The sequence below is a fragment of the Phodopus roborovskii genome, unplaced genomic scaffold (genome assembly GCF_943737965.1).
Source record: "Phodopus roborovskii unplaced genomic scaffold, PHOROB, whole genome shotgun sequence".
NCBI classification, from domain to species: Eukaryota; Metazoa; Chordata; class Mammalia; order Rodentia; family Cricetidae; genus Phodopus; species Phodopus roborovskii.
In genome coordinates this window covers 2,636,814-2,651,919 of record NW_026126433.1, presented here as the reverse complement: position 1 = coordinate 2,651,919, position 15,106 = coordinate 2,636,814, and the positions used below count along the sequence as shown (strand labels likewise).

The 15,106-nt window shown below is 37.2% G+C and overlaps 1 protein-coding gene across 1 annotated transcript in view; it reads right to left on the bottom strand.

Annotated features, from left to right (window-relative positions):
• Positions 1-15,106, bottom strand: part of LOC127223190 (ankyrin repeat domain-containing protein 26) — a 45,635-nt gene that overhangs the window by 5,163 nt on the left and 25,366 nt on the right. The window contains exons 6-10 of the mRNA XM_051185704.1: positions 14,240-14,307; positions 13,649-13,742; positions 9,359-9,649; positions 8,097-8,311; positions 6,342-6,570 (exon numbers count right to left, since the gene is read on the bottom strand). Coding sequence (XP_051041661.1) covers positions 6,342-6,570; positions 8,097-8,311; positions 9,359-9,649; positions 13,649-13,742; positions 14,240-14,307 — 897 coding nt within the window. The remainder of the gene's footprint in view (positions 1-6,341; positions 6,571-8,096; positions 8,312-9,358; positions 9,650-13,648; positions 13,743-14,239; positions 14,308-15,106) is intronic.

The following is a 15,106-nucleotide window of genomic DNA, read 5'->3' as shown; positions in this document are numbered from 1 at the left end:
ACCCTACTCAATCTCCAAAGTGATGGGTGCTCAGCACAGGCTTTTGGAAAGCACAGAAGCTCATAAAAGAAAGGTTGGTCTGACAGATGTCTGACACTTGATATTTTGGGGTCAACATAAGCCTAGATGTGAGAAAATATAAGAATCTCCAGTTTCTCTACACACCCCAAGTTTGGAAGACTTAACTTTTAGAGGTCTCTAATGTTCCAAGCGTATATTTAAAAATGACTAGTGACTTCTAAGAGGAAACATACAAGCAATGGGATGAAGTAAGGAAATTGAGATGTAGAAAAGAAAATAACGAAGTAGAAAAGACAATAACATGGTTGAAAAATTCATCAATGAAATATTTTCAAAAATTATGTAAATGGAAATTCAATTAATCATAAAATAAGTAAACAATTGCTAATTAAGGTCAATATAGCCAGAAGAATAGGAAATTCACAGAAAAAAAAGATATTTAAAGACAAATACAAAGTAAGGTGATTCATGACCACCAAGCCAGTGCTGCAGAATATATTTAAAAATATTTTAGACACATGGGGAGAAAGACTGTATTGATCATGAGAGCATAGGAAAGAATAAAATTTCATGAGAAGAATAGATCAATGTTCTATTGCTGTGAAGAGACACTATGACCAAGGAAACTCTTGTAAGAGAAAGCACTTAACAGGGGCCTTGTTTACCGTTTCAGAGGTGTGATCCATTGTCATCATGTGGGAAGCATGATTGCCAGCAGGAAGGTGCTGAAGCAGTAGCTGAGAGCTATATCCTGATCCATAGACACACACACACACACACACACACACACACACACACACACACACACACGGAGGGAGGGAGGGAGAGAGAGGAAGGCTGATATAGGCTTTTAAAACCTCAAAGCCCACCCCAGTGACATGCTTCCTACAACAAGCTTCCTACAACATGCTTCCTAATCCTTATAATCCTTTCAAATAGTATCACTCCCTGGTGACTAAGCATTCAAATATATGAATTTATGGGGGCCATTCCTATTCAGACCATCACATTCCACCTCCTGGCCCCCAGAATCTTGTAGCCATATCATAATGCAAAAATGCATTCAGCCTAGCTGGGCTCTGGTAGCACATGCCTTTAATCTCAGCACTTGAGGCAGAGGCAGGTGGACCTTCGTGAGTTTGAGGCCAGTCTGGTCTATAGAGCAAGTTCTAGGACAGCCAGCTCTACACAGAGAAACCCTGTTTTAACCCCTTCCCCCCATGCATTCAGCCCAACTTCAAAAGTCCCCATAGCCTTTCACAGTCTCAATACTGTTTACAAGTCTAAAGTCCAAGGTCTCTTTGGTGACTCACAGCAATTTCTTAACTGTAAAATCTTGTAAAAATCAAAATCATAATGCAAGTCATATGCTTCCAACATACAATGGCACAGAACATACATTACTATTCTAAATGGAGCACAGTGAGGAAATACTGGGTCAAACAAGACATGAAACTAGTTGGGCAAACTCCAACTCCATGTCTGATGTCTAAGTGCTCTTCAGATCTTCAACACCTTTCAGCTTTGTTGACCACAACACACTTCTGTCTGTTGGGTTGTTTCTACACCTAGTCTGCAGCGTTCCTTGACAGGTATCCCATGATGCTGGCATCTTCAATATCTTGGTGTCTCCAATACAATCCAGGCTTCACCATCATAGCTTCACAAATGGTCTCTCTGAGCTTCCATGTAGGGACACCCCTGATACACACCTGACCTCACAAGCTTTCTTTAATTGTGGTGGAAGATTCCAAAACCCTTTCCTGTATCTTGACTCTAAACCTAGAATCACATTGCAGAAGCTGCCAAGTTCTGCTGCTTGCTGGGGATAGAACATGGCTCCCCCAGTGACACACTTCCTCTAACAAGGTTACAACTTAATGCGGTTAAATAAGGATCAGGATAAACAAATAGGCCGAATAGATGTTTATTCAGGGAGAAATAACTTACAACCTAGACAGATGAACACCAGCAAATTCCACCGGACGCTCTCCTGTCCGAGTCCCGCCAGCAAGAGAGCTTTTCCCTGCTCTTCCTCCGACCTCCTTCCACAGGTCACTTCAGCCCATGGCTCCACCCCCCAATGGACATGGTCAGTGCCACAGAAGGACTATCTCACTACAACAACTCCTAATCCTTTCAAATGGTACTACTCCCTAGTGACTAAGCATTCAAATATATGAGCCTATGGGGACATTCTTACTCAAATTACCACATATATTAAGCCAGAAAACTCTTGATAGCAATATGGGACTGATCAACAACAACAAACCCCGAAACATCAAACCAATTAATGAAAGCATAATATTACAGGAATCAAGAAAAGCCTCTTTCAGTAATAATCTTGAGTGTGAATGGTCTTAACCCATCAATTATATACACAGTATTATTGGTTCAAAAACTCTTTTAACTGTTGTCTACAAGAAAAACATCTTTCTGGCAAAGACAGGCTGAGAGTAAAGAATTAGAGTAAATGTGTAAAGATGTAAACCAAAGAAATGTAAACCCCAAACTAATGGGAGCATCTATAATTGTGGCTGATAAAATAGTCTTCAAGCCAAAATTTATTCAAAAGTGACAAATATGCCACACATATTTAAAATAATTATGTATTTCCTCCATCTTTCTCCTCATTCCAACTCCCCTTTTCTCTTGAATTCATGGCTTGTTATTCTTTATTATTTTTACATATATATTTACACATAAATTTATAAACACAATCTGTTGGATTCCTTTACTGTTGCTCGTGTGTGTGTGTGTGTGTGTGTGTGTGTGTGTGTGTGTGTGTGTGTGTGTTTAGAGCTGACCACTTAGACTTGGCTTGCTTAACAGGAGGCTTGTCCCTGGAAAACATTCTTTCTTCCTTTCCTCAGCCTTTAATTACCTATAGCTCTTTAGCTAGAGTTAAGGCCTTGTGAAATTTTCCATAGCCTCATTGGCATTCTAACTGGTATCCCTTTTCGGAACTTGTTTAGGCAACCATACTGTTGAGATTTCATGGAGAAGATGGCCTCACAATGGATGCCCCTGTTCCCTGGCTCTTAGAATCTTTGCTCTCTCTTCTGTTATGATCCCTGAGGCGTTGATGTAGAGATTTGTGCTGGAGGTCAGTTATTCTCTACAGGTGTGAGTTTCTACAATGGTCTCTGCTGAAAAATGAATCTTCTTTGATGAAGCAGTAAGAGCTACATGTATCTATAGATATAAGGGTTTAGAATGCACTTAAAAACTAAACGTCATCATCCATGAGTAGTGGGCTAGGTTTCCATTATCAAACATGAATTTTCTCCTATTTTGTGGACCTTAAAGTCCAATTAGAGGACCATTGATATTACTCCTAGGATATAAGTGCTACTATTAGACCTTGTGACAGATTGAATGAGCTATCTTCATAGTCTTGGGCATATGAATCCTTGGTCTCAAGTTGGTGACATTGTTTGGAGGTATGGCCTTGTTAGAGGAAGTATGTCACTGGGAGTGAGCTTTGAAGTTTCAAAGACTCTTACCATTTCTAGTTCACTCTCTCTGTTTCCTGCTCACAATTCATGATGTGAGCTCTCAGCTTATGTCTCCAGCCATCACACCTATTATCACACCTGCTGTATCCCTGTGCATTAATACCAACATTCCTCAAATTATTTCACAAAAGAATAAATGAGAAAACATTTCCATTTTCTAATGAAGGAAGAATAATAGTCCTATCAAAAACAAAGACTAAACAGAAAGGGAAAATGATAGGCTAACTTCTTAAAAGATAAAACACAAATGGCCAAGCAACACTTAAAATAGTTAATATCCTTAGCCATCAGGGAAATATTGAATGGCTAAGACCCCAAACCCAAATGTTAATAAATGGTGGGATGGATGTAGTGAAATGGGAACAATTATTCACAGTTGTTCAGAGTGCAAATTGATGCAATTGGTATATAAATGAATGTGGGGGTTGTTCAAAAAGCTGAAAATAGATCTACCACATAGCCCAGCTAGACGTCTCCAGAACATATATTCTCCGGAGATATTCATGTGTTCATGTTCACTGTTGCTCTATTCACAATAGCCAGGATATGGAAACTGCCAAGTTGCCCATTGGGTGATGTGTGAATAATGAAAATGTACATAATTTACATAATTAATATGAATCAGCTATTAAGAAAGATAAAAATGTAACTTTTAAAAATGTGTGACTTTTTTATTGGCTTCTTTTTTTCAAATGAAATTCATAGGTAGGTGGGTGGAAATGGAGCAGTCATCTTGTGTGAGGTAACCCAGGCCCAGAAAGACAAACACCACATGTTGTTTTCCCTTATTTATGGATGTCACCTTGAATCTTTCACTATATGGGTTTCATTTGGAATACCCATCAAGGTGAGAAAATTACTAGGGCCCATGGAGTGGCTTTCGACAGAGGGGATATGTAATTCAGGCTTATGAATGGTTAAGAGGGGATTATGGGACAGGAGGGGGTTAATTTTGGGTGAAGAAACAAAGTAGGATAAAAGAAAGAAATTGGGAAGGATAAATAACACTAAAGGCTTCAAAGAAGTTACATGGAAGCCTACTAATGCAGATACTAAAGTGTATCTATACATGTACAGAAAAAAGTCAAAATGGGGAGTTATTCTGTAACAGGGCAACAATGCCCTACTTGACACCACAGTTTAACAAATAAAAACCCAGTCCCAGGAATGGGTTACTTCTCTATGAGTTGTTGGTCATTAAGTTTCCAAAGAACCTAACATTAAGGGTTTTGATAATGATCTTGGTTATCCCCAGAACTTGATGGTAGACTCTAATGCTGAAGACACCACATACTTCAGTCATATAACACGGAGAAACTAAGCTGCAAGTGACCAGGAAACTACTCACACTGGCTAGCTTTCATAGCGCTAGAATGTGCTTTGTATGCTACTAGAAGAGCAAGGTAGTCATCAATCTTACCTGACTGTGAAAACCTTCGATGTACAATAGTAATCAGACTGACAAGATATTATGCATTGGTGCAATCATGGCACAGACATGGGGGTAACCAACCACTTTTTAAAAATTCGATTTAAGTAATGTTCAACAAGATAAAACCCAAATATACCACCATTATTGGTCCAAGAAGCTGTAGCTAGACTTGTCCTGGATCCTAGGAGAGAGCCTACTATTATTTTTCTGATAAATGAACACCATGTTAAACTGACTTCCACAGACTTACCATTATATCCATAGATTATGCATCTCCTCAGCCCTCACAAAAAAAGCTTTCTATTTGCTGCAGATAGTGATTAACACATTAACCCATAACAAGCCAATGTTCAGGGAATAAGAGCCTGCAGAATGCTCAGCCCTCAATGACACATTTATACAGCACCCTTTCCTGCCAAGGCTAAGGGATCATGGCAGACGGGCATAAAGACTGTAAAAGGAAAAAGGGTTGAATGAATACAAGGAACCAGTATTTCCTAGACAGAGCAGCCCGCTACACATATTAAATGACAGTGGTTGTGACAGCATACACAAGCTTTGTGCACTCTCAAGCCAGAAGAAATAGCATCATGGCAGTGGTAGATGGGCATGAAGTTCCATCCCTGTAATAGAAACTATTTATATTGCAGTTGATGGCTGTTGAGAAAGATAAGTTTTCTTTAATGTTGTTACCACCGATAGATTCACCACACTACACATTCATGAATACATGGACATTAAAATTGGACTTTATGGATGAGTAAAGTGTGTGGGGCGGGGAGTGCTACAAAAGTAGAGTGGGTAAGGAAGGTGACAGTGGAAAGTTTATAGTGAAACATTTAAAAAAGCAAAGAAAACAGCTAGTGGAGGCAATAGGTGCTGAAAAGATGTCACAGTGCTTATAGGACATCATAAATAATGTTGTGAATTTGTTCATGTGATAGAAAGCAGATGATGAGCCAATGCATGCAATTCCATTACAATTAAAATGGTATTTTCACTTAACTAGGGAAAAACTAAAACTAATATAGAATCACAAGGTAAAATCATTTACAAAGCAAGAATTTCAAAACAAAACTTTAGTTTTGGGCTGTCACATTCATTTTCTAAAATAGTGAACTAATAAGCTTTTAAAGAAGCTGCAAAATCTACCACTTAGTTACAACTGAAAATTAAAGTTAACAAGTGAGTGTTGCTTGTGAACAAGAGCTTCTGAACTTTAGAAAATGATCTAATTTCTGCTTTCTTTTTTTATGAGCATACATTATGTTATTCACTCAATATGTACAAACCAATTAAACAACTTAGCATTATCTGAAATGAAAAGGAATTACACCAGAAACAGAATCTAAAGAAAAGATAAAACCAACCTTGGTTTTGCAGTTTTCCGTGGTCTCAATGGAATGCCAGAGATTTGAGGTAGGAACCATTACGTTTTCTCCAGAGAAACTTCTTGGAATGAAAAATCTGTTACTAAGGTCTCTCTGACAAGTGGACTCCAGGACAGATCTTGTGTCGATGGTGCTGTATTGTGAAGCTCTGTTCTGTTTTCTCTCCAGGAGAAGTTTGGTCTTAACTTTTGCTAGCCTTTCATCTGTTCTATGAAGAGTGCAAAGACAAATTACTCACACCTCATTTTCCTGAGTGGATCCTAAATAATCTACATTTTAAAACAGTTAGTGAAATTCCTCATTAAGCAGTATCTTAGTAATCAAACTGTGTCAGAGCATATGCATTGCATCTAAACACAGGGTTTAAACTGCTCTAAAGATGTGTATGCATTTCTAGGGGAATTTCTAACTAGCAAGCAATTCAAACAGCGTAGAAGAGAGAGATGTCTGTCATGACACATGGCTCAAGGAGCAACACTACAGATGTCTGGAAAAGCCCTATGCATATGATTCCTGATGTCACTAAAAATACATGAAAGGGAAATTGTGAAGTGATGAATATGGTAGTTTGCCTGGCTTTAACCACCAATCTGCTTTGTAAGAATATTGAGAGTAAGACTGAGAAAGTTAGAAATATATGTATTTAGCAAATCAATATAAGGATTTTTAAAAACTACCATTTAAAGGCATTTTTCTATCATCATATATACATTCTGCCCACTTTAAGTGTGTGACAGTGAAAAATAACTCAGAGAAATAACTTTTAGAAAGAGAAGAGATGGCTGACACAGAGACCCCAAACAGCTCAAACACCTTGAAAGACGAAGCATTCATTACACACTTACATAGACCTAAAGAGTTGGTTCTGCCCTTTCTATGTCCACTCAACCCTACACTGAATCAGAAATTATGTCTTCTCGTATTCCAAATTATTCTGTACTTAAGTTTTATGTTAATGTTTTCCTGTGACAAGCCATGCTTTTAGGCACAATAGAAAACTCTAAAGAACGATCTGTGTCTAGGAACCTTCAAGTGGTAATAGGAAGAAACTAATCAATGAAACCTATTTTCCCAGTGGCTAGAATGTACCCAGTACAACCACAATAGTACCCCATGACCCATGGGCTTAAACTGTAATTTTCCAACCTTGTCAATGTTTCTTTTTGTTAACAAGAGTGTATGGAACTCACAGTTTTAGACTATACCAGGTTAACTACAGGAGAGCATAAAGCAGGATAAAAAGCCATGGAGAAAGAAGAGGAGGAGATAGAAGTTGACATGGACTAGGCTATTATAAATAAATAAATAAATAAATAAATAAATAAATAAATAAATAAATAAATAAATGGAGCATGTGTGTGCTCATATGACTGCAGGTGCTGGCAGTCTGAGCATTAGATCCCCTGGAGCTGGAATTACAGGTGATGTGAGTTGCCTGGTGAGGATGCTGGAAACTGACCTTGGGTGCTGTGCAGAATGCCTTCTTAGACATGGAGCCATCTCTCTGGACCGTTAAGGACAACTTAGGTTGTAGATTTTATTTTATAAGATGTTGTTTTCTTTTCCTTTGTAACTTTTGTGGGGGAGGGGAACTGCACGTGCTAGAACTGTACTCTGATTAGGCAGCACCACCAGCTTACAAATTTACAACCTAGAGTTAACTTTCCCCATCCTACACATGTCCTAGGGACAAGTTAGCCAGCTTGATTTGTCTTCTGTGATGTTCTAACTTACATGCTTAGTTTATTTGATAATAATTTTCTAATTTTGACCTCTTCTAGGTAGAGCTGCTTATAGTTTTCCATTTCTATTTGATTGCAATCTACTTGACTCTTCATTTTAGAGAATTCAGATTCCAGGTCCCTTATTCTGAGCTCCATCTCAGTTCGAACTGAAGCGGTCTGTTCATGCCTTAACTTCTCTAGCTTGTCTTCATACGCTGCTTGTGTCTACAGCAAATGGAAAGGAAATGATCTAAAAATAACTATAGCTCAAACAGTTATTATACATGTTTCCTTTAGCTTTGACCAATTATTTCAAGACACACTTTAAATGTGTAAAATGATGCTAAATTACAATTATTTTCATTAATATGCATTACAGTAAATGTGAAATTTAAAATGAAATTAATTTATTTGTTACATTATAATTTTTGTGCCGAGTGTTGACTACATGTGCCCTAACAATGAACTACAGCCTTACATCAATGTTATTCTATGTTCATACTCTCACAGTTTAACAATTTTAAAAGTTTAACAAGGTAAGAAGCACAATTCAAAGTGCAATTTCAGTACCATATTTTAATTTTTTTCTTCCTAAGTCATGTTTTACGCCAGCTACTCTTAAATATCAAATGATTCCCTAAGAAAAACAGTTTTTTTGTGGTCAGTTCAATTATGCTGGTGGAACTATTTCAAGGGAAAATATCTGCCTTACAAACTTTCTAATATAATGTGTATACTTTGAGAGTTTCATAGAATATATTTTAACATATTTTTTCTTTATCATGTTCATCCCCTCTCCTCCTTTCAAGTCCCCTTACATCTAATTTCTTGTTATCTTTCTTCTTAAAAATAATAACGTACCCATTTGTGCTATTCCTACACTCCTGGGTGTGGGGCTATACACTGGGGCATGGTTGACTTACGGGAATATACCCTCTAAAAACGTACTCTTTCTTCCCTAGAAGCCATTGACTGTCCACAGTTCCTTATTTAGAAAAGGAGCTCATGATGCCCATCCAACTTCTTGCTAAATGAAGACTGGCTCCATCTTGTCCACGTCTTCTGCTGTGAGTTTCTAGGTTCAGTCATCTGGTTGTATCCAGAAGATACTGTTTCAATCTGGTCCTCCATAATCTCTAGCCTTTCCCACTAGTTCTTAAAATTTACTTTGAAAATGATTACTACAAAAGAAGTAGAAGTGACACATACAACATATATGCCCAAACTATAATTTTCAGTGAAAAGAATTAAGACATATTGTATGTAATTAACCTGCAAAAATAGGTTGACTTGTTTTAATTTTTCCACTAAGGCCTGCTTTGTTTTCTCTTCAATTTCCAGTTTATACTGTTCTATTTCACCACATTCTATCATATTCTTTTCCATATGACTTTTGAGGTTAACTATTTCTTGTTCTAACTTCTTTTTATGCTTCTTTAATTTTTCACATTTCTTTTGTATGGTTTTCATAGACAGTAACTCCTGCTGAAGCAGCTGGTTTTCTTTATGTAGATGTAGACATTTGGAAGATGCAGTTTCCAATTTTGCAGCAACATCATCATTCTGCAGATATAAAATCATATACTTTGGTTCTGAGAAAAGCTAGCTGAAACTAGTTTAACAGAAAAAGTAAAATCTGACATAATTTTAGTTGCAACAAAGTATATTTCTCATTGATTCTTACAATATGGTTGCTACTCAGAAAGTCAACAAGGAAAAATTCACCAAAGTCACAAAAACATGGCTTTCATGTTCATTATTTTGTTACAAAATGTTATCTTTCTATACTTTTGTCTTAACATGAAGTTATCCCTCAGAAGGAAACCTCCTGTGCCATCTATAGTCCCATTAAAAAAGACATAAGGATATTATATGGTGTTAAATAATTTGAGGGCTGAAATCAACAAAGTAGAAACCAGGAAAACAATACAAAAAAAATAATGCAACAAAGAGTTGGTTTTTTGAGAAAATCAACAGAACGGACAAACCTTTATCCACACTAACCAAAAAGCAGAGAGAGAACACGCAAATTAACAAAATTAGAAATGAAAAGGGGACATAACAACCGACACTAAAGAAATCCAGACGATTTTCAGGTCATGCTTTGAAAACCTGTACTCCACAAAATTTGAAAATTCAAAGGAAATGAACAAATTTCTGGATAAATAACACTTACAAAAATTAAATCAAGAACAGATAAGCAATCTAAATAGACATATAACCGCTAATGAAATAGAGGCACTCATCAAAAGCCTCCCCAAAAAAAAGAAAAAAAAAGAAAAAAAAAAAAAGCTCAGGGCCAAACAGCTTCAGTGCAGAGTTCTACCAGAAATTCAAAGAAGAGCTAATACCAATACTCCTCAAATTGTTCCACACAATAGAAGCAGAAGGTTCATTAGCAAACTCTTTTTATGAGGCCATAATTACCATGGTACCCAAGGCACACAAAGACACAACTAAGAAAGAGAACTACACACCAATATCCCTCATGAACATTGATGCAAAAATACTCAATAAAATACTGGCAAATCGAATCCAAGAACACATCAGAGAAATCATCCACTATGACCAAGTATGCTTCATCCCTGGGTTGCAGGGATGGTTCAACATATGAAAATCTATCAATGCAGTCCATCAGCAAACTGAAAAAGAAAAACCACACGATCATCTCCCTAGATGTTAAGAAAACAATTGACAAAATTCAACACCCTTTCATGACAAAGGTCTTGGATAGATCAGGAATAACAGGAACATACCTAAATATAATAAAAGCAATATACAGTAAACCAACAGCCAACATCAAACTGAATGGAGAGAAGCTTAAGGTGATTCCTCTAAAATCAGGAACAAGATAAGGCTGCCCTCTCTCTCTCCATATCTCTTCAATATTGTACTTGAAGTTCTAGCTAAAGCAATAAGACAACAAAAGGAGATCAAGGGGATACAAATTGAAAAGGAAGTAGTCAAACTAGTCACCAAAACATCAAATAACCCTATTAAAAACTGGGGTACAGGACTGGAAAATTCTCAATAGAGGATATCAAAAGGGCTGAAAGACTTTTAAGAAAATGTTCAACATCCTTAGCTATCATGGAAATGCAAATTAAAACAACTCTGAGATACCATCTTACCCCTGCCAGAATGTCTAAAATTAGGAACACCAATGACAACTTATGCTGGAGAGGATGTGGAGAAAGGGGAACACTCCTACACTGCTGGTGGAAGTGCAAACTTGTGCAGCCATTTTGGAGGTCAGTATGGCAGTTCCTCAGGAAAATGGGAATCAGTCTACTACAAGACCGGGCAATCCCCCTCTTAGGTATCCATGCAACAAAGACATCTGTTCAATGTTTGTAGCAGCATTATTTGGAATAGCAAGAACCTGGAAGCAACCTAGATGCCCCTCAACAGAAGAATGGATAAAGAAGATGTGGCACATTTACACAATGGAATACTACTCTGCAAGGGGGGGGGGGGACAATGGAATCTTGAAATTTGCAGGCAAATGGATAGAACTTGAAGAAAGCATAGTGAATGAGGTAAACCAGTTGCAAAAGAGGAACATGATATGTGTTAACTCATATATGGATTTTAGACACAGAGCAAAGGATCACCAGCCTATAATTCACACTACCAGAGAAACTAGGATACGAAGAGATACGAAGAGGATTCTAAGAGATTCATACAAGGTCCCACACAGAAAGGGAAAGGAAAAAGATCTCCTGAGCATATTGGGAGTAGGGGAGGCAGTGAGTGGAGAGGGAGCTAGGAGAATGAGAAGGGGAGGAGAGGAAAGCATGTGGGACTAGGAAGATTGAGTCAGGGGACAGAAAAGAGAGAGAGAGGGAGAGAGAGAGACAGAGACAGAGAGACCATAAAAGAGGGAGCAATTATAGGTTTCAAGAGAAAACTGACTTCAGAGAAATGTCCAGAGACTTACAAGCCTGACTCCAACCAACAATTTGAGCAACATTGGAAAGGCTACCATAAATGCCCTTACCTTATAATGAGATTGATGACTAACTTATCCACTATCATAGAGCCCTCGTCTAGTAGCTGATGGAAACAGAAGCAGACACATACAACTAAACACTGAGCCGAACTGGAATCCAAATGCAGAGAGGGAGGACAAGACTAGGTTACAGAAACCCACAGAGACAGCTGACCTGAACAAGGAGGAGCTAATGGGCCCCCAGACTGATAGTTGGGAATCCAGCATGGAAATGACTCAGACCCCCTGAACATGGGTCTCAGCTAGAAGGCCTGAGCAGTCTATGGGACCTCTGACAGTGGAACCAGGATGTATTGCTGGTGCACAAAAGGACTTTGGGAGCACATTCCCCATGGAGGTATACTCTCTTAACCTAGAAGCAGGAGGAAAGGTCTAGTCCCTACTCCAAATGACTTGACAGATTTAGATGTCCCCTCCAGGAAGTCATCACCCTCTCTGTGGTGTGTGTGGATTAGAGGGTGGTCAGGGGGCATGGGAGGGTGGAAGTGAGGGAGGGAGGGACAGAGAGGGAACTGAGATCGACATGTAAAATAAGAAAAAGAAAGAAAAGAAAACTCTATAGCCAAAAAACCAAAACAACAACAACAAAACCCACTGTGATAAACTGTAGTTTTATAATAGAATTGTAAAAATTTAGTAGTTGTGACTTAACAAAATCTACTGAGAACAACAACTTCATTGTTCCAATTTAGTGATTATATTTGCAAATTTACAATCTTAAAAGTTCTATAAGGGAGACCACGAATGACAGGATTTTGTTCTACTCAGGAAACTATTTTATAGAGTTTTAACATGTATGATTATATTGACATACTGAGAAACACCCCCCCAAAGATTAGACAGTTAAGTCTTTGGCTAATGATCACAGATAAATATAAAAAAATCTCTTCTGAAATCCAAAGATCAAACCATTGCCCTCTAGGAAAAAAAATGTTTTTATAATGACCTAGTACTCATTCCTGGTGAGATATGTAAGTTATAAGAAATCCAATATCTTCTGGGAAAGGATTAAATTAAAATAGATATACAAATTCTAGATCAAATAATTACTGTATTATAATTTAAAAGTTCTTCTAAAATCCAAGTAGAGATTTAACCACATACTTAGAATGCTTGCTTTACATCTGCCAGGTCCCAAGTTCAATCCATGTGCTACAAAAAATATAATAGTCATAGCAATAATAGCTACACTAAAAAGAAATGTATTTCTTTTTTTGTACATTATACCTAAACTTTACATAGTATTTACAAAACAATCTGGTAAAAGCAGCATTATTCACAGTAATCAAAACATGGAAGACAACTACATGTCCTTCATGGGTGAGTGGCTAAAAATTTAAGCTTTAGATTCTCACAACATTTTACTTAAAATTTACTACCTAGATAATTAATTTTATAAAGTAGTACTATTTTTGTTACTAATGTAGTTATAAGTACTTGTATGAATACAAGTGTTTATCAATGTAAATGTCCTAGTACCTAATATATTCTGAATACTAAAGAAATAGAATTTTCTTTTCATTATAACAAGAAATAAGAGGATAACTTACCAATATTTCACTCAGTATGTTTTCTTTTAAGTGTTCAATTTTCTCTGCTTGCTTTCTTGCTGTAGCTTTTAATTTGCAATTTTCAAGTTCCAGTCTATTATAATGTACATTTTAAAATAGTTAGTCACGTGCCAATTTTAGAAACATCTCATAATTTCTCAACAAATCTTGCACAACAATTATTTAAATTCTTAAAAAATTAAAAAGTACGGGAGGCAGAGGCAGTCAGATCTCTATGAGTTTGAGGCCAGCCTGGTCTACTTTCCAGGGCAGCCAGGACAATTACATAGAGAAACCCTTTCTCAAAAAACCAAAACCAATCAAAAAAAAAAAAAAACAAAAAAAAAAAACAAAACAAAACAAAAAAGTAAAATAAATATATTGTTTTAGCTATATTTTGTAGGTAACATGAGATATTTAGGTAAAATGTGCAAAAATTATCATGCTGCTGAACTGCACCCCAAGCCTCAATTGTGCATTTCAGGTAAATTGAGAACAAATCTCATGGACAGTCATAATTGCTATAAGTCAGGAAGCACACTACTTATTTGCTTTGAAAATACTCAAGCCATTTTGCATGCTGCTGTGTACTTCTGTATGCAGTCTTGCATCTTCTTAACGCATTCTGTAGGCTCTTTGTATTGGTCCAGTTCTTGAAACTAAAATAAAGGAAAACATCCTTTACTAATCATCAGGTGTAAATATGCCCTTTCTGGGATTTGTGCTAAAATTTCAGTGGACACAGTAGTCCTTCACCTGAAGACAGTGAAGCTCAATTGTTAAAACTGAGAAATTATCCAAATTTTTACAGGCAAATCTGAAAGAATTTCTCACAACAAAACACAAGGATCTTAAGGTTCACAGAGCCTAAATGATGCTAGGCGTCCTTTAAAACACTTGTTGAACCTGTAGTAGGACTGCAAAGAAATATTGTTTTTGACTTATATATTGTCATATCAGTTACTTTTCATGTCACTGTAGCAGAATGCTTATTGAAATAATGAAGATTAATTCTGGCTCGTGAAATGTTTGAGGAATACATTCCATCATGTCTGGAAAACAATGTTTTGCAGCAGGCGCTTTTTACCTTTGCTCTTACAGTTTTTCGGTCTCCCTTTCTGCAGTGAATTCTGAACCTTTGAGGAAGGAATGTGACATAGATGTCCCATTTATAGCTGAACACCCACAATCCCTTACACGCTGCATTTGACTGGCTGTGCATCTCTGTATTAAATGTCATCATCTGCTGCAAAAAGAAACCCTATTTACAACATTCTAAGGCTTCTTTAACCCTGACCTGCAAATTCTGCCATATTCTTCAAGCAAACCAGTTCCAAAGGCCCGTGAACCACATGAGCAGGTTTGTTACAGCCATAGCCCCACTTTGGGGTTCCATTTTCCAGCGCTAGTGTTTCCTAATTGCCATGATATCAAACCTGCCAAGAAGTGACTCAAGAG